General features: G+C 46.3%; 2 protein-coding genes and 1 long non-coding RNA gene across 3 annotated transcripts; 1 reads left to right on the top strand and 2 right to left on the bottom strand.

The window, feature by feature from the left end:
• Positions 1-765, bottom strand: LOC124670368. The gene is made up of 2 exons (XR_006992512.1): positions 601-765; positions 1-58 (listed from the first exon to the last, which is right to left on the bottom strand). It is a non-coding gene; the product is annotated as an uncharacterized LOC124670368 (long non-coding RNA).
• Positions 766-10,355: 9,590 nt separating this feature from the next.
• LOC124677454 (probable splicing factor 3A subunit 1) lies at positions 10,356-13,648 on the top strand. The gene is made up of 5 exons (XM_047213439.1): positions 10,356-11,282; positions 11,375-12,046; positions 12,110-12,247; positions 12,400-12,904; positions 13,615-13,648. Exons 1-2 carry the CDS (start codon positions 11,106-11,108, stop codon positions 11,816-11,818), a joined length of 621 nt encoding a protein of 206 aa, XP_047069395.1. The 5' UTR covers positions 10,356-11,105; the 3' UTR covers positions 11,819-12,046; positions 12,110-12,247; positions 12,400-12,904; positions 13,615-13,648.
• A 3,002-nt stretch (positions 13,649-16,650) lies between these two features.
• Positions 16,651-17,499, bottom strand: LOC124674197 (fasciclin-like arabinogalactan protein 14). Its single transcript, XM_047210236.1, has one exon. The coding sequence runs from the start codon at positions 17,497-17,499 to the stop codon at positions 16,651-16,653; it is 849 nt and encodes a 282-aa protein (XP_047066192.1).
• Positions 17,500-27,844: the final 10,345 nt, after the last annotated feature.

Below are 27,844 nucleotides of genomic sequence, written 5' to 3'. Positions count from 1 at the left end.
AGATTAGGCACTTCTCTTCATAAACACACAATAGTTGGCCATCTCAAAGCGAAGGAGGCTGAAGCACAAAATAGAAAAGTTATTTATTTTTTACCACATTATTATAGCAGCAAGCATTTGTACCCTGACCTAAAAGTACATAAACCAAATATATAGCTAAAATTATTTAACTTTCAACCCCCGAATCAAGATCACTTCGGTAATAATAAACCAAATTTTAACTTTGTCAAGTGCAAAGGATCTGATCTTTTTTGGTGTGTGGCTTGGTACATGATTATATTAGTGCAATGATAGATCACATCAAACCATGTTATCTACAAAGGCAAGACCGATAGGCACATAAGTAAGTCCAAGATACATGAAGACCAAAAGGTGAAGAACCAAAACAAATTTTCCATGGCATAAAGGTAAATAAAGACGGAGATCTGATTAAGCATCATGTTTCACATACACAAGATAAGCTAGTTGATAGGAATGAAACATAATTAATGTAATTGTTCATGTGCATGAGTGCAATTTCATTTTGTTTTCTAACAAAGCTATCACTACTACTGCCAAACAAAGTAGGTGCAAATACACCTGCAGCTTCATGGTTCTCACCTAAATTTTGACAATAGCTATGACACTCTTCCTTATATGAGAACCACAGCTGAACCTGCACTTCACCGATGTATATGAAACTAATCCAATCAATCGATTTGCTGAATAGACAAAAAAAACTAAGTCAGCATGTACCTCATACAATTTTAGCAAGTAAGAAAATTAGCTAAAAATGAATCCTACCAAACAAGTCGTGAATATGGAGCCTACTGGATAAAATTTCTAAAATTTGGTTGATATTCAAGGCATCATTTCAGCATACAATTGTTCTGGATAGATGTAAATTGAGTGTAACAAGCTACTGAGTGTTCTGCATATGAGTAGTATAATTGGTAAACAAAAAAGCTTCTAGCTTGCTCGTGTTGACACTTCTTTTTCATCAAAATTATTCAGCTCAAGCCATATCAAGACTCACTACTCAGTGCTTAATACTCTGAAGAGATAATCAAAGACTATACTATTCCAAACGAAGTGTGTCCCGAGAACAATTTTCAATTAACCAACATGCAGTACTACTCCAATTAGAATAGTTTTACTCCACGCGCATGAAGTATGTGCAGGGGAGTACATGAACAAGAAGTACATGCGTGTATTCAGACCCGTAGAATCAGGCGCCATGGGCAGCATCACCGCGAAGTTCCTGATTTTCTCGGCCACCCCCGCCGTCGTCTCGTCCATCCGCAAGCAAGCCTCGTCCCGCCGTGGCTGAAGTGGATCATGACGAGCCACTCGTCCTCGGCGACGATGGCCCGGTCCACCGCCCATCCGGAGTGCAGGTGCGCATCCCCTGGACAAGGTACCTCCGCGGCGACCGTATCGCCGTGACCGGATCTCGGATCTCCGCCACCAGATCTCCCATCGTCTCCACCGGATCCGTGAAAAAGGTCAAAAACCGAGGGGAACGACATGGGCGACGGCCCTGCTCCATCTCGAGCTCGTCGACGATGGCCAGCAGAGCACCACGAAAGATCAAGCTCCATGGAGGAAGCCGGCCGGTTATCAGCCCGCATCCGCCGGCCACGGAGCTCTACCCACTATTCCCCCGGGGAAGTATGCGCGCGGCGGGTGGTGCGAGCAGCGGGCTGCTCTGCATCTGTCGACCACCAGCCAAGATCCTCCCTGGGACGACACGACGGTGCAGCGCTGCGGGCGGCGAGATGGGTCGCGGCTCGAGCGGCGGCCTGCGCCCCGTCCCGATGATGGCGATGTGACGAGCTCGTCCGGAGGATGGGGAGGCGGCGGGTCGACCAAGATGTGGTGGAGCAGAAGGGAATGGGGCAGAGGTGGAGAGAGGTGCGGCGGCTGCCGTGCTCAGCAGAGATCGGTGGGGTTGCTAGGATGGAGGAGGCGATGTGTGGAGAGAGGAACGTGGGTGGCGGCTGAAGGTAGAGGAAGGATGCGCTCGAGTGGCCTAGGGTTTCACTCGGGCTGGTTTTGTCTCTCGTGGCTTCTTCAGCCCGCGCGCGCCGAGTGGAAGCCAGACGCGGGAACGGCCAAGATCCACCACCAAACAAGATCCAACGGCTACGAGGCTCAAATCGCTGTGAAGTCCCCTATGGGGGGCATCATATACAACGTTAGATACTTCAAGTACAAGGATATCTTATATTGACAAATCATCACATCATGACACAATCCAACTTGAACTGATTTAATAGATACAAATGAATAAAATGCGTAAAATAGAGAACATGAGGATAAAATTATCATATTTACTTATGCACAGCAATAAATAGAGAAAAAGGTAAATGGACAAAATAAATTAAAATGGACAGCTCGTACAATATAGCAATCGATGTAACAAAGTATGCCAAGAACTAGTCGTTATCATGTTGGAAGCCAAGTCTTGCACGAGCTAGAGATCACTGGTTTGATCCTTGCACATTCCTAACATTTCTCTCTATTATGTAACTAGGCCGACGCGAAAGCTGTTAGCCCGTGAACAATATCGCTACAAAAATACAAACAAACAAAATTCGCACGAAATCTCTGCGTAAAATCTGATGTCTACCGAATCTACCGAGCTCTAAGCTAGTTCTCAATCTACTGAGAATTAGGAAATCCGCAATTTATTTATTCTCTAGCATGCTTCACTCAATCAGTTTGAACCGAACATCAAACCGAACCGTTATAAGGGCATATACAATGGTAAGGAAGACACATTTTTTTTCTTAGACTAGTCATAGTGGGGAGTAACATAGATAGAGTAGTAACATACACATGTTACTAATCTATGTTACTATTCATAGTGGAGAGTAACATATGTGTGGTGTCATGCGAACTTATATTTATTATGTTGTACACTCATCTTGTCTTGGGAAGTGTGATGTTATGGTAACATAGCTAGTTACCACCTCACTTTTTTTTCTTCATTTACTATCCTGCCATGTCATTAGCGTTTTCTCTAGATGACCTGGACTACTAAGACTATTTATAGTGGGAGTAACATAGGTAGTAACATCACACACCCTAAGGCTCGTCATAGTGGGGAATAACTTAGACTAGTAACATATGTCATGTTACTAGTCTAGGTTACTACCTTCATAGTGGGTAGTAACTTATATGTGGTGTCATGCATTGTACTCCCTCCGGTCCGAAAAAACTGTCGACCAAGAGATTTTGCAAAAAGGCCCTCAAAGTTTGTTGTTCCTTAACCCTCACTCCAGCTTCTCCCTCCTCCCGCACCAAATTCTGGTTCGCACGGACGCGACCTATGGTCCTCCGCCGCGCTCCCGCCGCCCCGACACCAGCACCTCCTCCTCGACCACGCTCGCCGCCAGAACCACCGCCCCGACCCCAGCACCTCCTCCTCGACCGCGCTCGCCGCCAGAACCACCGCCCCCATAGCGAACGCTAGATCCCAAGATCCCGGCAAGCGGGCGCCGCCGCATGCTTCCCTCCTGCTCCGGCAGGTACTCCTCCTCCAGCCCTATCTCCGGCTGACCGTCCTCCGACACCCCACCTCGCTGGCCTCCCTTGCCATCCACAACCACAGATCGAGGGGCAAGAGTTGCAATATGTACGTGCAACCGAGAAACGTTTTTGTATCCATGGCCATCGATTAATCGTTAACATAAGGGCTTAATTGCAAAACATAATTGTACTAGGCTTCAGACATTTTTTTAGGATCGGAGGGAGTATCATTTATTATGTTGTGGACTTATCTTGCATTGAGGTGTGTGATGTTACGGTAACATAGCTAGTTACCACCTCACTCTCTTTATTTATTTATTAGCATGCCATGTCACCAAAATGATTTGAGATGTGTGATGTTACTAGCTATGTTACTCCCACTATGTTACTCCGCCGCCGAGTCCGAGGACGGCCAGCAGCTTCCGTCCGACTCTGCCGCACCCGCTGAGCCCGACCACTCCGCGCCCTTCCGCGTGGCGCTGCCCACCAAGGTGCTGGTGCCTCCCAAGGCGGAGCTCTACACGGTGCGGCTGCCCGAGGGTATCACCGGGGAGGAGCTGGACATCATCAAGCTGGCTGCGCAGTTTGTCGTCGCTCGGAACGGGAAGAACTTCATGACTGCTCTGGCACAGCGCGAGGCCACCAATCCGCAGTTCAACTTCATCCACCCCACCCATAGCTTGTTCACTTTCTTCACCATGCTCTCGGATGCTTACTCGGGGGTGATGAGGCCAGATGAGGGTGTGCCTGCACTGATCAGGGAGCTCAGGGAGGGGTCCAAGGACCTCACCACGGTGCTGGAGCGGTGCCTGAACCGGCTGGAGTGGGATCGGTCGCAGGAGCAGGCAAGGCAGCAGGAAGATGATGAGGTTGAGCTGGAGAGGATGCAGATGTCGATGATTGATTGGCATGATTTTGTGGTCGTCGAGACAATTGAGTTTGCAGATGATGAGTATGAGCGGAAAAGTGTAACGAAGCACGGGCGCTCCGCGCACGCGTATCTCCGTCGTTCGTTATAGCTGAAGATCGGTGACCGGGTCCGACGGATGCAGGTGATTAGCAGCCTCCCTTCCCGAAAATACCTAACGGAACCCGGCAACGGGCGAGGTCGATATCGCCCCCGTCCCATAGCTGGAGATTAGCACTGTATTAACTTGTAACCACGTATTCTGACTTTGTCCAGCTTTTCAGTCGATGCATATTCGTCGTATCTCTCGCAGGCTCCAATAAGTCATGTGCAGGAGGCGCGGTGGCTTTAACTGTGCCAACGCTCACCTGTACCAATCTGGAGAAGCACTCGTCTTCATACTCACATGTACCAAACTGCATCAGCACTCGTCTTCATACTCACCGCTCTCTGCAACCAGCTCCTTCCCCACTCAAGCAGCAGTTCATCTCAAGCCTGGAACCTCCCTCTCTCACGCTCACTCCTGCAGCAGGTGTTCGTTGGCGAGATGTCTCAGCCAAGCTCAGCTCCAGCGCCGGCGCATGGACTCGTCGGAGAGATTACTCCGGGCAGGTCTGGTTCGTCTCCGGTACAATAACTGCTGTGCAGCCTAGTGTTTGGCTTTAACTCCAGCAAGGCCCCAGGAGGGTAGCAAACGGGCCTTAAAGAGCAGAGTTATGAAGCATGTCAATTAATCTCTCCATGCATGGCAAAGCAGAGTTGTATACGTTGCTAGCACATAGAGAAGTCATTGCATGTTTTCGTTGGCAAAGGATCCAAGTATATGACGCCAACTGAAAACATGTATTTTCGATTCCAACAATGATGCAATGTTTCACTCATGAGTTTGAGCCTTTATAAATTCAAAATTATTTTGGAAAGATCAAAAATTACATTTTTAAGGTTTTAAACTAACTTGAGATAATTCACGCATATATATTACATTAGGTAGCAGACATGATAATTCACGGTTTAAAAACACCTGTTTGTTCAAAATGAGGGTGAAAATTTGCTGAAACTATCATTATTCGTTATTACACCAAGTTGCTTTTAATACCTCGAGTCATGGACGGGTAATCACAATGCTCATGTTTTTTTTAAGTGCACAACGAGAAGTAATCCAGTAAAAATATTTAGGCGTTAGGGATTTGTTGGCCATGCGCATTTTAGTATATTCCCATATATGTATTTTCCATATATAGGAAATAATTGGTTTAGCAATTGCTAGAATACCCTGGCAAAATCAAATCAAACAACAATTCATCTGCGTTTTGGTTGTGAATATGTCCTATTGTACTTCGCTTGGGTCGTACATTTCCAACTCAAAATTCAAAAAAAAAGTCCATGTAAAATTTGGATTTCGAAACCCCGTGTCGTTATATATCGTAATTAAATCTAATTGTATACTATGTTACGTGTGTACAAGAATCGGTTTCTTAATTCTATACTAATATGTCATTGCAAAAAGAAATTCTACTCCCTCCGTCCCATGAAACTTGTATTAGAATTACCTAAATTTGGATTTATCTACATAAAAGATGGTGTCTAGATACATCCAAGTTTTAACAAATCTAAGACAACTTTTTGAAATGGATAGGGTAGGTTTTTCCGAGGTCCTTGTATAAAGTTTTTCAATTTATGAAAATATTAGTCAATTTTCCAAACTTTGCATAGTCACACTGCTACCCAAGAGAGGAAAAAAAATGATAATTGTGTGTGTTAATTACACATTGTATTTTTTGCGTAAAATGCACATTTTCTTTAACTACGCATTGAAACGGTGCTCAGCTCCATGAGAGACAAAAATAAATATTATAATTACTCAGGTTGGTGAAGGCATTTAAATGCTATACCATATGACGTCGCACGTGCCGCTTGCCCAATCCACAGACATGGTGTCGACCTCCATAGCTTCAAGGCTGATGTCCAGTTCAATGCTCAGAAGATACATAAAATAATGTCTCGAATTGACTTGCCTAGAGAGGGCTAATCCAAGCTGCCGCCTTAGCAAAGGATTGGTGCCGCAGTGCTTCCGATGCTTATTTCCTTGAGCATTTCCGTGCACATCGACCTCCACCGCTTCTTGGTTTCATGGTCGAGTTCCAACAAATGGTATGGAATTTCTCTTCTAGTGGCGATGCTCTGTATTTCTTGTCGAGAGGTTGGAGACGATCTACAGGAGTAATGGGAGATGCAGGAGTTGTCTGGCTCACAAGGTGGAAAGGGATGCGGAGGATCTGGGTCTAAATGAAGCGGGCAATAACTGTTTTCTGACAGTAGACAGCATCCTGCCCATGTATTTCATCTCGTATCCAACCAAAATCAGAAAGGTAATTCAACGTATTAACTACCTGCTATATTACGTGCTAATCTCGTGGCAGCAACCAACGCAAAGGATGTCGACCTCGCGCGTTGCCAGGTCCCAAACGTGGGCGTCGCCTCCCTTCCCTTCCTCTCTACTACTAATAATTAGCTAGGTCCATAGGGCACTGTAGTGTAGGGGTTGACATATCTGTATTTGTCTCGTTCTACTCACGTGTGTGCAGATGCATGCCTCACTCCTGTACTTTTCGGGAAACTTTACTTTTTGCCCTGTTTTACTTGAACACTCTACGATTTGCCCTTCTTTACTTTGACTTCAATTTTTTGCCATGCTTTAGTTTGCCGGTTGATTATTTGCCCCCTGCCATACTGGGACCACACCAATAGACTAAAATGCCCCTTAGTGACCTGGGTTGAACGAGTCTTGCACGAACCGTCTGTTCCCTTTTCTTCGAATAGATCGCATGGCCTGAGAGGAGGAACGAGATCCTCTGACGTACTCGTTGGCTACTGCAGAGGGACGTTGGTTGCTCCGGTTCGTTGGCTGAGAATCGGACAGCAACGTCTGGAAACGTAGCGATGGGTCGGGAAACGCAACGGGTCGGCCCAAGGCCCAGTTTGACGAAGCTGAACGGAAACAAACGCGCTCTAAGAGCATCTCTAGCACGGCATATTTGCCAAAACTGCATAATAACCTCTCGTTTGCAGTTTTGCGTCAAAAAAACACCCCGAGTAGATCCCGCATATCGGGCAAACCTGCAAATATTTTTGCAGACGCCGGCTTCCGCCCTCGCCAAACCTACATCTTTGTAGGTTTCGCGGCCGGATGCAGATCGATCTGCATCGCGTGCAAGACTTGAGTTGGGAGAGAAAAATCCGGCGCCAAGGAAGTTTCAGCTCGCCCTTTCCGCGCGCATCGCCGCCGCCGCGTGCCGCCCGAGATCCCGGCCGCGTCCGCCCTCCTCGTCGCCTAGGAGTACCGCCGCCGACGCGCCGCCGCCTCGCCGCACCGATTCCCCACTTGCAGCAGGTCGTCCGCGACCCAATCGGCCGTATTTGATCGTGAATCGACCGTCGCCGCCGTCGCAAGGTATGTCGCTCGCCGCCCGCTAAATTCGTGGTCTTTCGCACCGGCTTGCAACTACACCGTCAATGGACATGAGTATACAATGGGTTACTATCTTGCCGATGTCATATACCCAGAGTGGTCAACATTTGTGAAAACAATCAGAAATCCTTCCACGGTCATCCGTGCGGCGAGCTCCGGCGGCGGTACCCGGTGACGCGCTTCGGCGGCAAGCCGACGCCCACGAGCTGGTCGACGCCGCGCGCACACGCCCTTGGCTTGACGAAGTCGTACTTCCCCATGAACACCAGCTTCCTGTCATTGCCGACGCCCACCGTAGTCGCCTGCGTGGAGCGCGCCCTGCCGAGCGTCGAAGCCTCCCAGGTACAGTTCCTCGTTGAAGAATTTAAGGCGGGTAGAGCTCCTCGTTGAGGAGGAGGACGTTGCCACTCCCGTAGGAGTACGTGAGCGGGAGGAGGTCGAGGAGGTCCACGACGAGCTCATCGGAATCTGCCATAGACGCGGCGGCGACGGTCGGGAGCGCGTCGACGAAGACGACGGGTGTTGGCGAGGCCCCGGCAGAGCTGGAACGGGAGCACGTCGCGGTCGAGGGCGTCGGGGTTGTGCTCGACGCGGAGGGGAGGTGATGCTCTACCAGGATTTAGAGCGCTTCCAGGGTCGACGACGAGCGTTCTGATTGTTTTCACAAATGTTGACCACTCTGGGTATATGCCATCGGCAAGATAGTAATCCATTGTATACTCATGTCCATTGACGGTGTAGTTGCAAGCCGGTGCGAAAGACCACGAATTTAGCGGGCGGCGAGCGACATACCTTGCGACGGCGGCGATGGTCGATTCACGATCAAATAAGGCCGATTGGGTCGCAGACGACTTGCTGCAAGTGGGGAATCGGTGCGGCGAGGCGGCGGCGGTACTCCTAGGCGACGAGGAGGGCGGACGCGGCCGGGATCTCGGGCGGCACGCGGCGGCGGCGATGCGCGCGGAAAGGGCGAGCTGAAACTTCCTTGGCGCCGGACTTTTCTCTCCCAACTCAAGCCTTGCACGCGATGCAGATCGATCTGCATCCGGCCGCGAAACCTACAAAGATGTAGGTTTGGCGAGGGCGGAAGCGGGCGCCTGCAAAAATATTTGCAGGTTTGCCCGATATGCGGGATCCGCTCGAGGTGTTTTTTTTAACGCAAAACTGCAAACGAGAGGTTATTATGCAGTTTTGGCAAATATGCCGTGCTAGAGATGCTCTTAGAGCGCGTTTGTTTCCGTTCAGCTTCGTCAAACTGGGCCTTGGGCCGACCCGTTGCGTTTCCCGACCCATCGCTACGTTTCCAGACGTTGCCGTCCGATTCTCAGCCAACGAACCGGAACCGGAGCAACCAACGTCCCTCTGCAGTAGCCAACGAGTACGTCAGAGGATCTCGTTCCTGAGAGGAGGAGCAGCAGCACGTCGCCGCGCGCGACCATGCCCCACGCTTCCACCCCTCTCCTACTCTCCTGTTGCTCGCTCGTCGCCGTCGGAGCCCTAATCAGCCTCTCCTTCGCCGCCGTCGGGCCCCAGCACTTCCGGCTCTTCCCATAGGCTCCGCCGGCGAGATCCCCCCTTTGCGCCGCCGGAGGCGCGCAGCCGACTCGTCGCTCTTGGCTGCGCCCACCCTTCTCGAAGACGGACCCCCTGGTCTCCAGCTTCCCCTCGACCGGCTCGTCCGTGGAGAGTCTGCCCCTGTACATCCCACTCCGGATCGGGACCTCATCTTGCTGGAGCATGGACATGAGGTTCCAGGCGGTGGCGCACGCGCGGGGATGACGACGTGGGGGACAGCGAGGAGGAGGGAGGTAGAAAGATATGGGGGAGGGGCTGCTACATGGAATCGAGGAGGAGATGGAGGCCTTGAGATGCAAAGCTTCGTGGAGAGGTGCGGCGGCGAGGGGCGGAGCGCCGGCAACTGGTCAACAGCTGTTCTTCACTGCCTTTCTTAACAGGGGCAGTTTTGTCTTAAGTTTTTTGTAGATGCCCAAAAGAAAAGAAAATAATTTAAAAGGGCAAATAATAAAGTTACCAAAGTAAAGGGTGGCAAAAAAATGATGTCAAAGTAAAAGAGGCAAATCATAGACTACCCAGGTAAAGGAGGGCAAATAATAAAATTCCCCGTACTTTTCAGTCATCGGTAGCTGCTGCTGCTTCGCCGCCCAACGCCGACGCGCTCCGTGTACACCAACGTTGCCCGCTGCAGCTGTAGGGAGGCGAGCAGGGACTTGAGCGCGGCGTCGTCCAGCTTCTCCCCGCCGGCGCCCGCTACAGCTGTTGGGAGTCGAGCAGGGACTGGAGCGCGGCGTCGACGAGCGGACTGCGCTTCTTCCCGCCGGCGCTCTGCTCCTTTCAGGCCGGCGGCAGCAGGTCGGCCTTCTCCTCCACGCCCCGGGCGACTGTGCAGCGCCTCGTCCTGCTCCCGTCGACCTTGCGCCATGGAGGTATGCATCCAACCTGTTCGAGCTATTGCCTGCAAGGACCGGAGATTCAGCAGCTCAGTCAGTGTCAGAAATAGCTGTTATGGGTCACATGTCTCACTACCATGAGAAGATTTACTCAATCCTCTAGCGTGATTACTGTCAGCAGAAAATGTATTGTTCCATTGTTTTATCTTGCTCACAATCTTAGAATTTGAGACAGAGTAGCTCATCTCATGAAATAGTTTATTTTCATTATACATGCACACAACACTTGCAGAAAAGCTATAGATGAAACAATGCAGATACCAAGAAGAGATAGGAACAAATAGATTTGCACAAATATGGAAGTAACGAAATCAGAGCCAGAATAGGTGGTGAAAGATGTCGGAATTCCATTTTTCTGGCGTCAGTTTCACAGACATTTCTCTATAGCTTTTCGGCACTCAGATTCCCGGGATGTTGATTATAATGATTGCATTTAGTTGGCATTTAAATAATATCTCGAGATGGTTCACATTTTTCCTTGAAGGCCATGGGTACATTCATCTGTAATTAGGGTTTATATGTTGAAAGTAGCACCATAAACCGGCATTACACACATGTTATTAGCAGCAGCTTTTTTAGATTCTCAGGCCGCCTCTATACCGAGCCGACCATGAACCTGTAGTGATTAAGAATATATTCACGAACGAATTTTATTTGAACTGATTGCTGCTCACCCTGTCATTTTACGCATTTTACGCAGAAGAAATCTGGCCAATAGGTGAATACAAGTGCCCTGAAAATTAGGTTCATGGGCACAATTCTGGAGGAGAGGAGGAAGGAGAAATTGGGGAATCTGGAAGTGGGGCAGCCACCTCAACCACCTTCCGAGGAGCAGCCACCTCTACCTGATGAACCAGAACCTAAGAGGCTGAGAACAGATGATGCTTCTCTGATTCCAGCTGAGCAGTTCCTTGCTCAGCATCCGGTAATGTCCCTTCTCATCTATTTCTGCATTAGTTACCTCCTTCTCTTTCTTATTATCTGGCGCGGTAATGCTAATATATCTCTTTCCTGCAGGGCCCTGCTCGCATCTCGGTTTCTGTACCCAACCTTGATGAAGGAAACTTGCGAGGCCAAGTTTTGGAGATCCCTGTCCAATCACTCTCAGACACAGTTGGCAGTCTGAAGGAGCAGATTGCTGGAGAGCTGCAGCTTCCTGCTAATAAGCAGAAGCTGAGTGTGAGGATTAGCTTTCTGAAAGACAATTTATCTCTTGCTTATTACAATGTTGGCCCTGGGGTGGTGATCAATCTAGCTCTGAGAGAGCGTGGTGGGAGGAAAAAAATGAGCTTTTCTTATGCCAATTTACTCACAGGGCAACACTTCCAACATAGCTTCAGTGGCCATCATGGAGACCCTTTTTGTTGGTTCCTTTATTGTGGATTCTTGTATTATGTTTTTTATAAGTTCAGCACTACAATTTGCACTATTTTTTTTTCAGACTTGCCTATGTTTTATTAATATGACAGCATGTTGTTGGAGGTGTTTGTCCATGATATTGAGTTGAGCTTCCATTGTGGATTCTTATGTTTCGTTTGGTCTTTGTCAATGCTGTGAACCAAGACAACCCCTTGCATTTAATCGAGATGAGTTTCCGTTGGCTGCTTGCTGTTTTGATGGTTCCTTTCTAAATCCGAGTCAATTAAAAGAGACCGGAGGGAGTATATTGTTCCATTCTCCAGGAATAAGGTATGTGATTATTTATACTTGAATAAAGTTCGATGTGGAGAAGTCATACAACTTTCCTTGCAGAACTCTCGGTTCGGAATAATCTGCTGGGGAACCCTTGACCACATGGACATGACGTGGAATATTTTACAGAAAAAAAAAATCTGGAAATAGTTCTCTCTATGTGCATGTCTACATCAAGTCCTCAAGTTTTCATTTCAGGTTGTGTCGATTTCATGAATTTGTTTCCATACTCATAAATAGTTCACACATTATCATGAAATTAATGTGTGTATTGTTTTAATTTATGCGTCCAATCGTCTAATGTGTTACACAAGGGAACGCTATGAATAACTGTATACTTTGTTTTCCAGGTTAGCAGAGCGCCTTTAAGGATGTGTGATGATGTCTTCAAGGCAGAAGCAAATGCAAAGATGTTGACAGAATGTACTCTAAATTCATTCTAACTGTCCATGTGTGAAGCTCAGAGTTGTACTTCAGCAATGGCTATATTTGATGGCTACAGAGACTTATCATCTAGAATAAAATCATTGATTGACGTCTGCTTCCTGATTTTGGATAATCCACGTCTACAGAATTATATGCCAACTTCTTATAGAGTTTGATCTTATTCTACAACTGGGATTGATTCGTTGCTACACATATATTCGACCATATGGATCACTTATAAGGCTAGCTACTATCATGCCGCCGATTCAGGTCTAGACACTTCTCTCCCTGAATTGCTTGTATGCAGAAATTGAGGACCAGGAGATAAGCACATGAGAAATTGATTAGGACTTTTGGAAATTACCATATGATCAAGATGAGTGCCTTTCCATTTGCTTCATTCAACATTTCCAGGTTTTTACCCTAAAGGTATATGAATGCTTACTTGGATGTTGCCAAGAACTTATAATTCACCTATTAATGTGAATTGGTTGTTGCCGTTTTCCATGATGCTACTGCAACATCGTAGTATAATCAGGCTGTCAATCCCAAATTTGCTGTAAAAAAATAGGCTGTCAATCCCAAACATTGAACTTAAACATCAGTAAGGAATCCAAAATGATGCTTCTTAGAAAAGAAAAGGAATCCAATATGATGTGATATACTCAACTGAACTACATTTCTAGGTATGATGAGCAGGTCTCCTGTAGTCGGAATTAACCTCAACTGTATTTCTGCTCAGGAGGAACCGGTACCTGATGGTACCTCCCAAGCACAGTAGAGAAACGCTCAAGTAGGATAGCCTTACCCTGCAGATAGTGCAGTCCATGCTTATGTAGTGACTTGTTTGTCTTATTTGCTTTGTGCACAATCTTATGGAAGGCCTCATACTCATCTTACATTTAGTCTTTCTCCATAGTTTCCAAAAGATATTTTTTATTGGATTCTATGCATATGCTCAACTGAAGAAGTTCTGGTTTTCATGTATACTTCATCCGGTCCTTCTTAATTGATTCAAATTTAGTACAAAGTTATACTAAATCTGAGTCAATTAAAATAGATCGGATGGAGTATATCTCAAACTATGAAAAATTGTGTTGAACAATATAAATTCATCTATTTTGCGCCTTCACTAGTAGGTGAGGGATTTGTTGACAGGTCGCAAGGAAAGCATAGGCTGTGATAAGTCGGCAATTATGCATCACGCTTCCTATGAGGGTTGCTGGGTGTGGCATCTGTTGTCAGCCTCACAGATGTTGTCTTGCAAACGTAGCTCGTTGTCATGGGAGACACGTTATCCTCTTTCTTCACTTACGGTGGTTACACGTGTCGACTCCGATTACACACCACTGCTTCTCTCGTCCAAGCGAAAAATCATCAGACTAATTGTCGTTGCCTATTTGACGATATCCCACAGGAGGGATCCTCGCGGAGAAGGGAAGAAGTAGGGGCTATGGAGCGGAGAGCCATTGGGACGGTGGTACGTGGGTTACCCAGCTTCGGAACACGCTGCTCGGAGGCAGGATCTACTGCTGCTTGTCTAGAATTATCTGGGCACTTTCGCGTTGTCCTGGATCCGGACACTTTATGGGCCTTCGTGGATCCGACATGTGGATCCGACTTCTGGCGTAGGTTGGACTTCCTTCATCTTCTATCAACAGTAACTGGGCTGTCCGGTGGGCCATAAGCCACCACCACCATCTGTGGGCCACCTGGGGTTGCCGGATCTAGACCATGTCGTTGGCATACCTATGAAGTATACCCACAACACTAATAGATTCCTCGAACATGGTGGATTGGGATTGCAGGCTTTAAGGAGATGGTGTGTGCTAGGATGCCGGACATTGCAAATAACATGCAAACCTATCTTGACCTAATAGATTTCTAGCAACTATGGTACATGGACTAGGAAATTTCTAAATGGGTGGGGTCCAATTTAGATAAGGAACGGAAGTTGGACAAGGAAGCGATTCTAGCCTAGATTGTCGATCTTAACAACTGATGATTCGGTTGGGATTGACGAAGAAGGATGTGCCCTTTGGTACTTCCTTGTAGATCAACTCATGCACTTTCCAAAGGCGGTGAGGAATATTGGTGTCAAAGGGGAAGAATTAACTAGACCCTCAAAGAGGATGTTAACACGACGTACTTCCATGCTATCGCCAATGGGAAAAGGCGGAAATGCATGATCACCAATCCAGTGTTGAAAACAAGGGTGATTTCCAACCAAATGGAACTACAAGCTCACATCTATAGGTTTTACATGGACCAGATGTGTTCGAGAGATGATGCAAGAGCATTCTCGTTTTTTTTTTTTTTTTTTTGCAACCATGGTGCAAGTAAAGAAAACCGTTTCTAGCCAAGTGCAGCTTGAAATTTTTCTGTTTTTGCGTACTTGCAACCAAAAAAATTAGTTGCAACACATGTGTAACTCTCTGCATTGTTACGGTTTCTATTTTTTCTCGTAAACATAATACATATATATAACACAACTTTTGAATCTTATTTAATTGGTATACGCCATCGAGGGCCACAACCGGTCTCTACACCATCGAGGGGACCGCCGCACCAGGGACCATACCGACGAAGGAGATGTCGGGTTTCCATGCTGCTGGAGGCGTCTCGTCGGGGATGAGCCGGTCTCCCTGCTCCCGAAGGAATCTAGCCGTGGAGGAGCTGGTCTCGGCCCGCCTCGTGGAGGAGCTGGAGACCGCCGCCGTCCTCTAGAGTCCTCGGCGAGGGGGTTAGCGCCACAGAACTTCTCCCCACGATGTGCCCATGTTCCGATTGGATAAGAAAATGAAAATAAAAATATATAACAAAATGAGCTAGATATGTGGTCCTGAACTTGAGAGACCGGGAGGCTGACACGTGGGCCAGAGAAAACTACAAAGAAAACAATAATTTATAACAGTCTAATGTTTGCCCTTGACAATTTTAGCCTCGTCACGTCAGCCTAAGAGTAGACCCTACTTGTCATAATCATATTTAATTCACCTACGATGGTCAGCAAGTGCTTCTTGTCAAATTGTTAATCCGGATCAGTGGTTTGGTGTCAAAAGAAATGAAAGGTGGTGGGTTTTTTTTTGTTAACCTACCCACAATTTTGGTGGTTATATGTACTTGTCTCCTCCCCTCCCCTGCTGTGACGACCGCCCATTGCCCCCCTCCCAATGACGAAGCTGATGTCCCGGACCACGTATCCACCAGATCCTCTTCCTTAGACGTCCCGCGAGCGTTGGATCGGAGGGAGGCCATCCCGCCACTTGGCTGTTTCGCGAGTCTGCATGAGCGGTTCAAGTATGGCATGCTCCTGAACTGGATGGTCTACTGCGGCAAGAGGAGGTCATAAACAACGACATGGCCCGGGTGTCCGAGCACGAGTGGGCATTGTTCCGGCCGTCCCATCACGCCGGTGCCACCTTGAGGCTCCTTGTGCTCTACACCTGCGTTGGAGGGATTGAAGAACAATAGAATTGCAGAAAATACATATTTGGTATCGAATGTGATTGTCTCCTTAATTATGCCAATTTGATTGGTATGCAATAAATTCTTACCTTTTCTTGACAGTTCCTTATGAATGTATCGGTGGGTAATTCTCCCATGAACGGGGAAGGATGCGGGATCAAACGGTGGTTCATAGTTTTGGATATTGAACGGATAGGATGGCTCCAATGACGACCATCAAACGCGCTGAGTGTCAAACGACCAACTCTAATTTAATAGTAAGATATCATCATCTATCACAACAATAACCAACGGGCGACTTTACACAACTCAAACAATCAACATTGAAAAATGAACTATGAGATAAAAAAAAAAGCACAAAAGGGTGAGAGACACGTAAAAAGACAACCATTCGTGTGGGTCGATCGAGCTAAGTACGTGTTGATGTGTTGTTTGTGGGCCAGGCGGTGATAAGGTGCTTCTTTCATGCCATAATAACCGTTCATATTGGCACATTTATATTTTAATAAATAAGTTTAACATTTTTCTGAGAATTAAATAAATTTATTTAACTTATGACAAACCTAGAACTTCCATCATTTTGAAACAGATGGAGTAGGTAACTATAGGCTTTGACGATGTACACCTGAGAAAATATAAATCCTTTAATTAATTACAAAAAAAACTAGATTGTAAAGCTAAAGAAGCTAGCATCGAGTTCAGGACTTTTATATCATCAACATTACAAGCCCGATGAACCCAAAACTTGTGCAAACTAGCACCGTATTTCCCGCCGAGGTGGGCACGCCTTTGGCCGCGTCAGCACTCTTCGCTGGTTGGGATGATTCGGGTGCATCCACAGCTGGAGGGGAAGGATCGTCAACGTCTAGAGCACTGGCATCATCGGATGATTTGAGCGCCTCAACCTCAGCCTCGGTGGTCTGGACGCTCGCTTCGGGACCTTCCGCTTTCTCGATCGACGATGCCGGCGATGGCGACGAACCGTAGGACTTCGCTTGAGGATCGGGTCCCTTGCCCGATGAGCCGATGCTCGGCGGGATGATTGCTTCGCTGACCTGCATGACGGCGAGGTTGTAAGGCCGGCAAGCAACGACCTTCACCAACTGCGAGCTGAGCGGTGCGCCGGGCTCGGCCGAGCCAAACGCCATCTGGTCGTCCGCTCCCTGGGTGTAGTTCAAGAACCCCATGCGGTTGGTCGCGGCGCCGGTCGTCTGGAATAGCGTGGTGAGCAGCGCCGTCTTCTTCGCGATGGTGTCGAGTTTCATGGGGTCGTAGTAGTCGAGGATGACGTGCACGGCCAGCACGTTCTTCTGCACGTCGGCGGGCAGCGACGTGATGGCCTTGGCGGCAGAATCGTCTACCACGAGCACGGTGATGGTCTGCCGATTGTTGATCTCCTCGGAGAGATTCGTTTTTGAGAGGAGGCTGTTGAAGGTCGAGAACTCTGGGGACTCGCTAAGGATCTCGGTGATGTTGAACTTGGTATATGTGGCCGCGGCGGACGACGCGAGGGTGAGGAGGAGCAGTGTGGCGGTGGCGGCCCTTAGAGATGCCATGGTTGCCGAGGTCCGCACGGGCTCGGCGCAAGGCCGTCCGGTGGTGATCAATTGGGGGAGGGAAAGGAGAAGTAGCGCGCGAAGGGTGGTGACAAATATGGATTTCTACGTTCGGACATGCATGTCCGGTGGTCACATGAGCTTAAGAGATTTTGAGTGGCTGGGAATTCTTTTAGAACGTCATATGCACATGGCAGTTACTCCTTTGGGACCCATCAATTAACTTTTTCTAGTTCTAGGCCGGGTGTGGCTCAAAATTCTTTTAAAACGAATAACTGCTTTTCGAGGACTTGGCCATTCAGTCTCCTGAACTAATTGTACTTTCTCCGTTTACTTATATAAGATTTTTGCCCGTCTTGATCTCCTAGATTGGACGATGATGACGTCCGGGGACGCTATCATCCCTCCCCGGGGCATCTTTTTGGAGCAGGTGCTAACTGGAGGGGTCCTGAGGTGGAGCACCGTGATTTCTACCGCATCGATGACGACGGGTCTCGGCGGCGTGGCGCGGCGGGAGCTCAGCGATGGTCACGTGATGATCGACACTGTTATAAAAGAGACAAGCAAATAACGAAGAACGATAGAAGTAAACGCAGCGGAGACACAAGATTTAACGTGGAAAACCCCTTCCAACGCAGAAGGGAAAAAACCACGGGCGCCAGCCAGCAAAATTTCACTATATCTGGGAGTGTTTACAAATGCCGTGGGTTATCTTATAATCTGATAAACCCTAGCCGGCGGCTTACAAGATATATATATAGGCGGTGCGGCCCGGTGCCAACGATTCGTAACGTATCGCGGGGGCTGCCGCCCCCGCACCCTCCTTCGCAGGCGTCCCTGCAGGGCACGACTTATGGGCTAACTTCAGACTCCGCTACGCTTCGGCCCAAGCCTACCAGCGACGGGCCTCGCTCCGCTCGTCAGAAGCTAGCCTTCCTTTAGTATATGAATTTGGATCACAATAAACAAACTTCACCTTGAGACAAATTCCATCTTGTAGCATGAACTTCAACAATCTCCTGAACAACAAAGAAAAACACTTGCTGGCGCCAACAACCACTTGGGCTAAATAGTTATACCAACCAAGCTCGAGCAAAGCTCAAACTTGGAAACAGGAACTTGCCCTTTGTCATCATATCAGCAGGATTATCATGAATACTTATCTTGCATACCTTCAGTTTACCTTGAGCAACAATATCGCGCACATAATGGTACTTGATATCAATGTGCTTTGTCCTCTCATGAAACATTTGATCTTTAGTAAGGTATATTGCACTTTGACTGTCAGAAAACAAGTTAATGCAAGAATCATCTCCACAAAGCTCAGCATACAAACCTTCCAACCAAACAGACTCTTTGCAAGCTTCATTAATTGCTATATATTCTGCTTCGGTCGTAGATTGGGCAACAACAGGTTGTAACGCTGCCTTTCAACTCACAGCACATCCACCAACAGTGAACACATAACCTGTGAGGGATCTTCTCGTATCCAAATCGGCAGCAAAATCTGAATCCTATAATTGTTGCTACCAAAATTATTCTTATAAACATTGTTGTTCAAATTGTTGATTTTAATGAAATTCACATCAACATGTTCTTCTTGACCAACCAATGAAGCTAACGGAATATTATTTGGATCAACATGTGCTTTACCATTAACAAGCATAGACATAATAGTATCGATCTTATCACTCAAGGAGGAGGATTATTCGACAGAATTCACCTTCTTACCTTGTGGAGCTTTCTCGGTGTGCCATTCAGAATAATTATCATCATATCATCAAGTAATTTAGTTGCAGCCCCCAAAGTAATGGACATAAAGGTACCTCCAGCAGCTGAATCCAGGAGATTTATTGAAGAAAAATTTAGTCCTGCATAAAAAGTTTGGATGATCATCCAAGTAGTCAGTCCATTAGTGGGACAATTCTTAACCAAAGATTCCATTCTCTCCCAAGCTTGAGCAACATGTTCATTATCAAATTGTCTAAATTTCATTATGTCGCTTCTCAAAGATATAATCTTAGCAGGAGGATACTATTTTCCAATAAAATCATCTTTGCATTTAACCCAAGAATCAATAGTATTTCTAGGAAAAGATAGCAACTAATCTTTAGCTCTACCTCTCAAAGAGAAAGGAAACAATTTCAGTTTAATAATGTCACCATCTATATTCTTATATTTTTGCATCTCACAAAGTTCAAAAAAATTATTGAGATGAAAAGCGGCATCTTCAGTACTAACTCCAGAAAATTGCTCTTTCATAACAAGATTTAATAAAGCTGGTTTAATTTCATAGAAGGCTGCTTCAGGAGCAGGTGGAGCAATAGGTGTATGATGACCCACAAGTATAGGGGGTGTATCGTAGTATCTTTGATAAGTAAGAATGTCGATCCCAACGAGGAGCATAAGGTGTTGACAAGCAGTTTCGATGAAGGATTCACTGTAAATGCTCACAGACAAGTATTCAGGGGGTTTTGATGTAACAGATGAATAAAGTACGAGTAAGTAAAGTGCGAGAGTAATAATTGCAGCGAGTGGCCCAATCCTTTTTAGCACAAAGGACAAGCCGGTTTGTTTACTTATAATAACCAAACGTTCTCGAGGACACACGGGATTTTAGTCTAGTGCTTTCGCTACATACAGACTAATTAATCTTCATTGTTTTGATAAGTGTTGTGTGGGTGAACCTATGCTAATGTACCGCCCTTCCTAGGACTAATACATACTTGTGATTATACCCCTTGCAAGCATCCGCAACTACAAGAAAGTAATTAAGATAAATCTAACCACAACCTTAAACTCGAGATCCCGCTATCCCTCCTGCATCGATATACCAACGGGGGCTCAGGTTTCTGTCAATCCGGCAACCCCGCAATTGGAAAACGAGTACAAGATGCATTCCCCTAGGCCCATAAAGGTGAAGTGTCGTGTAGTCGACTGATACGTCCAAAACGTATCTACTTTCCCGAACACTTTTGCTATTGTTTTGCCTCTAATTTGTGTATTTTGGATGCAACTAACACGGACTAACGCTGTTTTCAGCAGAACTGTTCTGGTGTCTCGTTTTTGTGCAGTAAATCCAACTTTCAGGAAAAACCTCGGGATTTTGACGAAAGGGCCTATTTTCCCAGAATACTGCCGGAGCCGAAGGACAATTGAAGTGGAGGCCCGAGGGCCCCACACCATATGGCGGAGCGGCCCAGGGGGGGGCCCGCGCGGCCATGTGGTGTGGCCCCCTCGGCTGGCCTCCGACGCCCCCCTTCGGACTACTTATTCGCCTCGACCTAAAAACGCACAGGGAGAAGTCGAAGTCGCCAGAAACCCTCCAGAACGCTGCCACATCGCGAAACTCCGTCGCGGGAGCCAGAAGTCTCCGTTCTGGCACTCCGCCGGACGGGGAATTGGAGGAGATCATCACCGCCATCACCGCCAACGCCTCTCCATCAACCAGCCATGTTTCCCCCATCCATGTGTGAGTAATTCCCCCGCTGTAGGCCGAAGGGGATGGTAGGGATTGGATGAGATTGGTCATGTAATAGCATAAGATTGTTAGGGCATAGTGCCTAGTTGTAACATCCCATGTTTGTTAATCATTTATGGTGCTAAGTTGTTCATAAGCATGCATGCATTTGCATTTAATTTGAGAAACTTTTACCCTAAAATGTGTTGAAACAAATGTTGCAAAAATTTATAGTTTTGCTCTACTAAAATTTTGGTGCAAAAGTCCCTCAAAGTTTGGGGTCAAAATACCCTAAAACTATCAAAATCCCTTCTGTTTTAAACATTTCAGGGAAATCCCCAAAACCCAGGGGGATTTTCACAAAATCCCCCTTGTCTTCTACCTCTGCCAGGCAGGCACCTGCGTGCCCTGCCGACAGAGGCCGACGCCGGCCACCTCCTGCTCGCCGCCTAGACGAGGAGGACGCCCTGGAGCTTCCTCACGCGCGCCACGACGCCCTGCTCCTCTCCCCTATCCTCTTCCTCTCTCCCTCGCGCGCCTCTCCTCTTCTCTGCGAGCGTGCACGCCAAACCCTAGCCCCCGGCCGGACCTCGTCGTCGCCGTTCCAGACCACCCCGAGCTCCGGCGAGGCCACCTCCGGGACCGCCTCGTCCTCCTCTACCACCCTTCTGAAAGAATCGACGTGGGACGCCTCGAATCGCCGCCACCGCGCCCTTCTTCTCCATGTCCGGCGGCCAGAAATTGGCTCGACGCCGGCGCTACAAGCCACCTCCGCCCTCGCCGTCGCCTCCTCGAGCTCCGCGGTGAGCCTCTGCACCTCCTCGGTGCCCTCGCCCGCCCTCTCCCCTCCGTAGCGCCTCCGCCACATGCTCCTGCCCCGGCCGCCGCTCGGCCTCGCCGCCGGCGTCGGTCCGGCGACCTTCTGCTAGCGGCGCCTCCACCTCCTGGTTCGCCTCGGCGCCCTCTCGCCAACGCGCCCTTCCGCGCGTCCAGGGGGCCACGGGAGCGCCGCCTCCGCCGGTCACCGGCGCCGGTCACCGTCGGGTTGACCACCGGCGGTTGACCTGGTGGGCCCCAGTGGCCCTTTTCCTTTTCATTTTCTTTTATTTTTTCTGTGTTGGTAAATGCATTGACAGGTGGGGCCCTTCGTCAGAGATTTAATCATTTCGTAAATATTTAGGAAATGAATAAAACCCTGACAGTGGGTCCGACTGTCAGACTTTTATTATTTTCCAGAATTTCCAGAAAATGGATAAAACTTGAATAATTCATAACTATTTCATTTTAAGTCAGAAAAATGTGTATAATATATCAAAATCTTCAGAAAAATGAGATCTACAATTTGGTAGCAAAATCATGCATTGTTAAACAACTTTGAACCCTAGTTGTTTTAGAAGAACTAATTGTACCCCTTTGAGGTCTCCGGAACTGCTAACCCTAGTTCCGTCAAACCCCAGTTAATCTGATGATCATGTCTTAGGATTAATTCAATATCTTTAACACGTCATATCATCATTCTTGTATGCGCATTGCATCGATGCCATGTATTGAATGTTATTTCTCTCTTTCTAGTATCTGCTTCTTCGCGATCGATAGAGCACGTGTTCGAGACGATGAAGATCAACAACGACGCAGATCAATAATCGTCCATCAGCGAACAAGTCAAGCATGGGATCCTCGAGGATCCATATTGGTTTGCTAGGGACAAAGGCAAGCCCTAGCCTGGTTCATATAAGTTTTACAAATGCTTTTACTCTGGTTCCTTCATATTGCATGCGATTCAACTGTCTTTTATCGATAGGTAGAGTTATCCTATATATTGCATGTTTCACCCTTGTAGCCTCAAATCCATGATCCACTGCTCCTAGCATAACTAGGTTTGTCGTGTGTGCATCGCTAGAGCCTTTATATCTTTATGCTTAGCCATGCTTAGTTTGTTACGCTGCAACTCCGGTCTTCGGACTGGAGCCTTACAAAGAAATGAATTTAGCATGACAGGTTGACGTGGTAAGTATAGAGATATTGATAAACATGATTAAAGGCTCAGACGAGAGGCCACATTGGGATGTGGTGGGTTGTTTCGTTTCTGCCGACCCTAGGAACCGAGTTCTCGCCTCTTGAACCAAGACCGAGCGTACAACCACACGAGGCCCTATTATGGTACCCTCTCGACTCACTAACTTGCCTAGTAGATTCCATGAGTCACATAGTTTGCGCGTTACCTCGGTCATATGCATTGCATTTTGCTTGGGGTTAAAGGTACATAACGAGGCGGGTAAGCGTGGTCGTGGTGGCTGGGGGTTGCGGCCTCTGGGGAAACCCACCTCGGCTCACATCGTTAAGGACCGACTTCGGGACTTGACCCGTTACGGCGGAACAATCCTTAGCGCGTGACTCATGGTCTCGGCGACAGCAAGGTAAAGGTCGTGGTCAACCACCCTCTGCCGGCTTTCCAAGGAAGAGAGCTAATGATTCTGGCATTAAGAGTCGGTTGGTACGTGTGGGTAAAGTTGTGCACCCCTGCAGGGTTATAATCTTTTCGAAAAGCCGTGTCCACGGTTACGGACGACTTGGGAATGGACTCTGTGATCATAGACAACTTTAACCTGATCGTAAAACTTGGCAAACAATGTGTGTTTACGGATACCTTCTTCGGGTGTTGAGGGGGTGATCCGAGGATAGTGGTTCGAGATGATGAAGTTTGGTGGATACAATATGATGATCATTAGAGCTAGAGTTGTTGCTCTCTTATCCCCTTTCAAAGGTTCTGAGTAGTCGAACTTCTCCTCCCTCTTGTTTATTAAAGGAAAACTAGCTTTACGCAAAAGAAGCTCCACAGAAAGCCCGCATACCAGCTTTGCTAAAAGGTTGTACTAAGTCTTGCTGAGTCCCTGTACTCAGCTTTGCATGCTTTTGTTTCAGACGAAGTTGCTCCGACAGATGGTGGTTTCTAGTCGACATCGATGAGTAGCTTGGGGTTCCCATGTGGCAGCCTGGAATCTATGGGCTGGGACGTCGCCGTTATGCTCCTGGCCTCTTAGGCCCTTTTCTATCTTGCTATGTCTAATAGCATAACTTCGCTTCCGTTGATTGATGTATGTCAGGTCAGTGACCTCTGCTTGTAATACTTTGGTTCTTCGCTCAGTTATGAGCTTGTATAACCTCTTTGAGTCGTAGAGTCACTGTTGTGTTACCGATTCTCTCACTGTAGTCTCTCGAGCTCTAGGTTAGGCTTATGTCAGACGAAGATCTGGTATTTGTCTAACCCTGATCCCGGGGGTGCCACACTAGTGTCCGTAGATGGTACTTTTATGATATTGTTGCAACTTGTTATGCTTAATGCTTGTCACTAGAGCCCGAGTGCCATGATCTCAGATCTGAACATGTTATTATTTCATCATGATATTCGTTGTTTATGATCTTACCTGCAAGTTGTATACACATGTCGCTGTCCGGAACCAATGGCCCCGAAGTGACGAAATCGGGACAACCGGAGGGAATGGCAGTGACGTGAGGATCACATGTGTTCACGGAGTGTTAATGCTTTGCTCCGGTACTCTATTAAAAGGAGTACCTTAATATCCAAGTAGTTTCCCTTGAGGCCCGGCCGCCACCTGCTGGTAGGACAAAAGATGTTGTGCAAGTTTCTCATTGCGAGCACGTACGACTATAATTGGAACACATGCCTATTGATTGATTAGTACTTGGATACCGTTTTATTATTATCTCGCAAATGCCCCGCTATGATTGTTACATGAGTTTCTCTCATCCATGCAACGCCCGTCATCCGTCCCCGTGCCTACGATATTTTAATCCTGCCGATTACTATAATCACCACTCGCTGTCTTTGTTACTCCGCTCATCGTTATTTTACTACTCGCTACTACTATAAAACTGTTACTACCGATAAACTCCTGCGAGCAAGTCTGCTTTCCGAGTGCAGCTGAATTGACAACTCCGCTCGTTAAGGCTTTCAAGTATTCTTTGTCTCCCCTTGTGTCGAATCAATAAATTGGGTAATACTTCCCTCGAAGACTCGTTGCGATCCCCTATACTTGTGGGTCATCAAGACTATTTTCCGGCGCCGTTGCCGGGGAGCATAGCTTTATTTGGAAGTTCACTTGGATTGATATTGTTCGCTGCAAATTCTCCATCATGGGTAAACCTCGCGATACTAAGGTCGCCATATTACCATCCACTACAAGAAAAGGTACAACTCGAGTACCTCCGCTGCCCTTGATTCACCATCCGTGATTGATAAACTTGTTTCACCGCCACATGCTTCAAATGCTCGGTACTTCTGCTGAATCTGAAAACTCTCATAATACTGATAATATTTCTGCTCGTGCTTGATGATAGTGGTTCATTGGGAACTTTTCTAGATGCTTCAATTGCTAGGTCTAGACAAATAGAAAATACTCGAAACTCCCGATGTTACTACACCTCGTTAATTCACCTGAACTTGAATACTCTAGTGATGATCTTGATGAAGATTATGTGGAACTTGATGATGATTTTATTGAAAAATGCCATGCTACCACCGATGCAAGAAAAATTAAAAAGTTGCTTGCAGAACACACTCGTTAGATATAAACCGTCTCCCGATCCTAAATTTGCCACATCTCCTATAAACATTAGGGATAAAGATTATGATTTTTCTCTTGATCTATCTCATATAGCTATTGTTGAGAAAACACCTTTTTGTGGTACTGAAAAAGAAAGTGCTCGTTGAACACATGACTGAGTTATCCACTTTGAGTAGCTTGTTTTCTGATGATGTTAAGAAGCGTACTTACTTTGTTGCTAAAATTTTTCCATTCTCATTAAAGGATGACGCTAAAACTTGGTATAATAGTTTGCCACCTAGTTCTATTAAAAGTCCAAAAGAATTGCTTGCTGTTTTCTTTCGGAAATACTTTCCTCGCTAGTGCTCAACATGTCGCTTTGCAGAGAGTTTATAATTTTGATCAGGGAGATGAAGAGAAATTGCTTGAGGCTTGGGCGAGATTTTGCTCTCTTATTAGAGCTCTGCCTGACCATGATTTAGAAAAGCATGATTTACTTGATATATTTTATAGTGGACTAACCATTGAGTCTAGGGCATACCCGGATAGTTGTGCTGGTTGTGTTTTCGGAAAAGAACTCCGCACGACGTTCGAAGAATTATTGGCTAAAATAGGCCGGAATTATGATGATTGGACTACGCCTGAACCAACTCCAACGCCAATAGTGAAGAAGAGGGGTTTAATTAAATTGAATGATGAGGATATGAGGGAAGCCAAGAAGTCTCTCAAGGAGAAAGGTATTAAATCTGAAGATGCGAAGAATCTACCTCCTATAGAAGATATATGTGAGATAATTCCCCCTTCATCCATGATTGAGGTAAATTCCCTTCAACGCTTTACTAGGGAAGAAATTCCGTATTCAAAACCTCCTGCGCAATGCTTAGATGAGTTTGATAATTATATTGTTAAGCAAGAAAATTTTAATATGAGAGTAGAGAATCATCTAATGGAAAATTCTCAAGCTATTAGCGAATTGCATGATATTGTGGAGAGAACCTCCAATGATGTTAAGATGCTTGTTAAACATTTTCATATGGTTCAAACTCAAATTGATCAACTCACTAAAGTGCAAAATGACTTGTTAGGAAATAATGCTAAAGAAAAACATGCTTATGAAGTAACAACTAGAGGTGGTGTCTCTACCCAGGATCCTCTATATCCTGAAGGGCATCCCAAAAGAATTGAACAAGATTCTCAACGCATTGAACCTAGAGCTCCATCTAAGAAAAAGAAGAAGAAACATAAAAAATGTTGTAGAATCCTCTGAACCCGTTAATGATCCTAATAGTATTTCTATTTCTGATGCTGAAACTGAAAGTGGTAATGAACATGATAAAGATAATGATAAGAATGATACTCCCGATAAAGAAGAGGTTGAAAAAGAACCCGAAAAGCATGCTAAAAATAAAAAGTATACTAAAGAAGATTTTATTGCTGAGAAACATGGTAATGAAAGAGAACCTTGGGTGCAAAAGCAAATGCCTTTTCCTGCTAAGAAACTAAAATCAAAGGAAGAAGAACACTATAATAAATTTTGTGATTGGATGAAACCTTTATTCTTGCAAATCCCTTTGATCGATGCTATTAAATTGCCTCCTTATTCAAAGTATATGAAAGATATTGTTACTAACAAAAGGAAAATCCCCAATGAGGAAATTTCCGCTATGCTTGCTAATTACTCTTTCAATGGCAAAGTTCCAAAGAAGTTGGGCGACCCAGGTATACCTACTATTCCTTGTTCTATCAAGAATAATTATGTTAAAACTGCTCTATGTGACTTGGGCGCCGGTGTTAGTGTTATGCCTTTTTCTCTCTATAAGAGACTTTACTTAGATAAGTTGATACCTACTGATATATCTTTGCAAATGGCTGATAAATCTACTGCTATTCCTGTTGGTATATGTGAGGATGTTCCTGTTCAAGTTACTAATAACTGCTTGATATTAACTGATTTTGTTGTGTTGGAAATGCCTGAAGATGATAATATGTCTATTATTCTTGGGAGACCTTTCTTAACACCGCAGGGGCTGTTATTGATTGCAATAAAGGAAAGGTTACTTTCAATGTTGATGATAAGGAACACACCGTCTATTTCCCCAAGAGGATTGAAAAAGCGTGCGGAGTTAATACTATTTCTCATGTGAGAACTATCAAAGTGGGAACTATTGATTGTCCTATATATGAGCCTAAAGAAGAATATCAAACTCTTGTGATTGGATCCATATCAATACAATTCAAGGTAACATGATTGATTTGAGGTTTATTTCTTCATATGCTATGTACAATTTATTTGGTGGCAAGACTTGATCAACCTTGTTAA

This window comes from Lolium rigidum, chromosome 7 (assembly GCF_022539505.1).
Source record: "Lolium rigidum isolate FL_2022 chromosome 7, APGP_CSIRO_Lrig_0.1, whole genome shotgun sequence".
NCBI classification, from domain to species: Eukaryota; Viridiplantae; Streptophyta; class Magnoliopsida; order Poales; family Poaceae; genus Lolium; species Lolium rigidum.
The sequence above is the reverse complement of the archived record's forward strand: the minus strand, read 5'-3'. Positions and strand labels throughout refer to the sequence as shown.

Coding starts and splice junctions, on each gene's coding strand:
- LOC124677454 (XM_047213439.1), top strand. CDS start 11,106: ATGGGCACAATTCTGGAGGAGAGGAGGAAGGAGAAATTGGGGAATCTG. Junction 11,283..11,374: donor AGTTCCTTGCTCAGCATCCG/GTAATGTCCCTT, acceptor TCTTTCCTGCAG/GGCCCTGCTCGCATCTCGGT.
- LOC124674197 (XM_047210236.1), bottom strand. CDS start 17,499: ATGGCATCTCTAAGGGCCGCCACCGCCACACTGCTCCTCCTCACCCTC.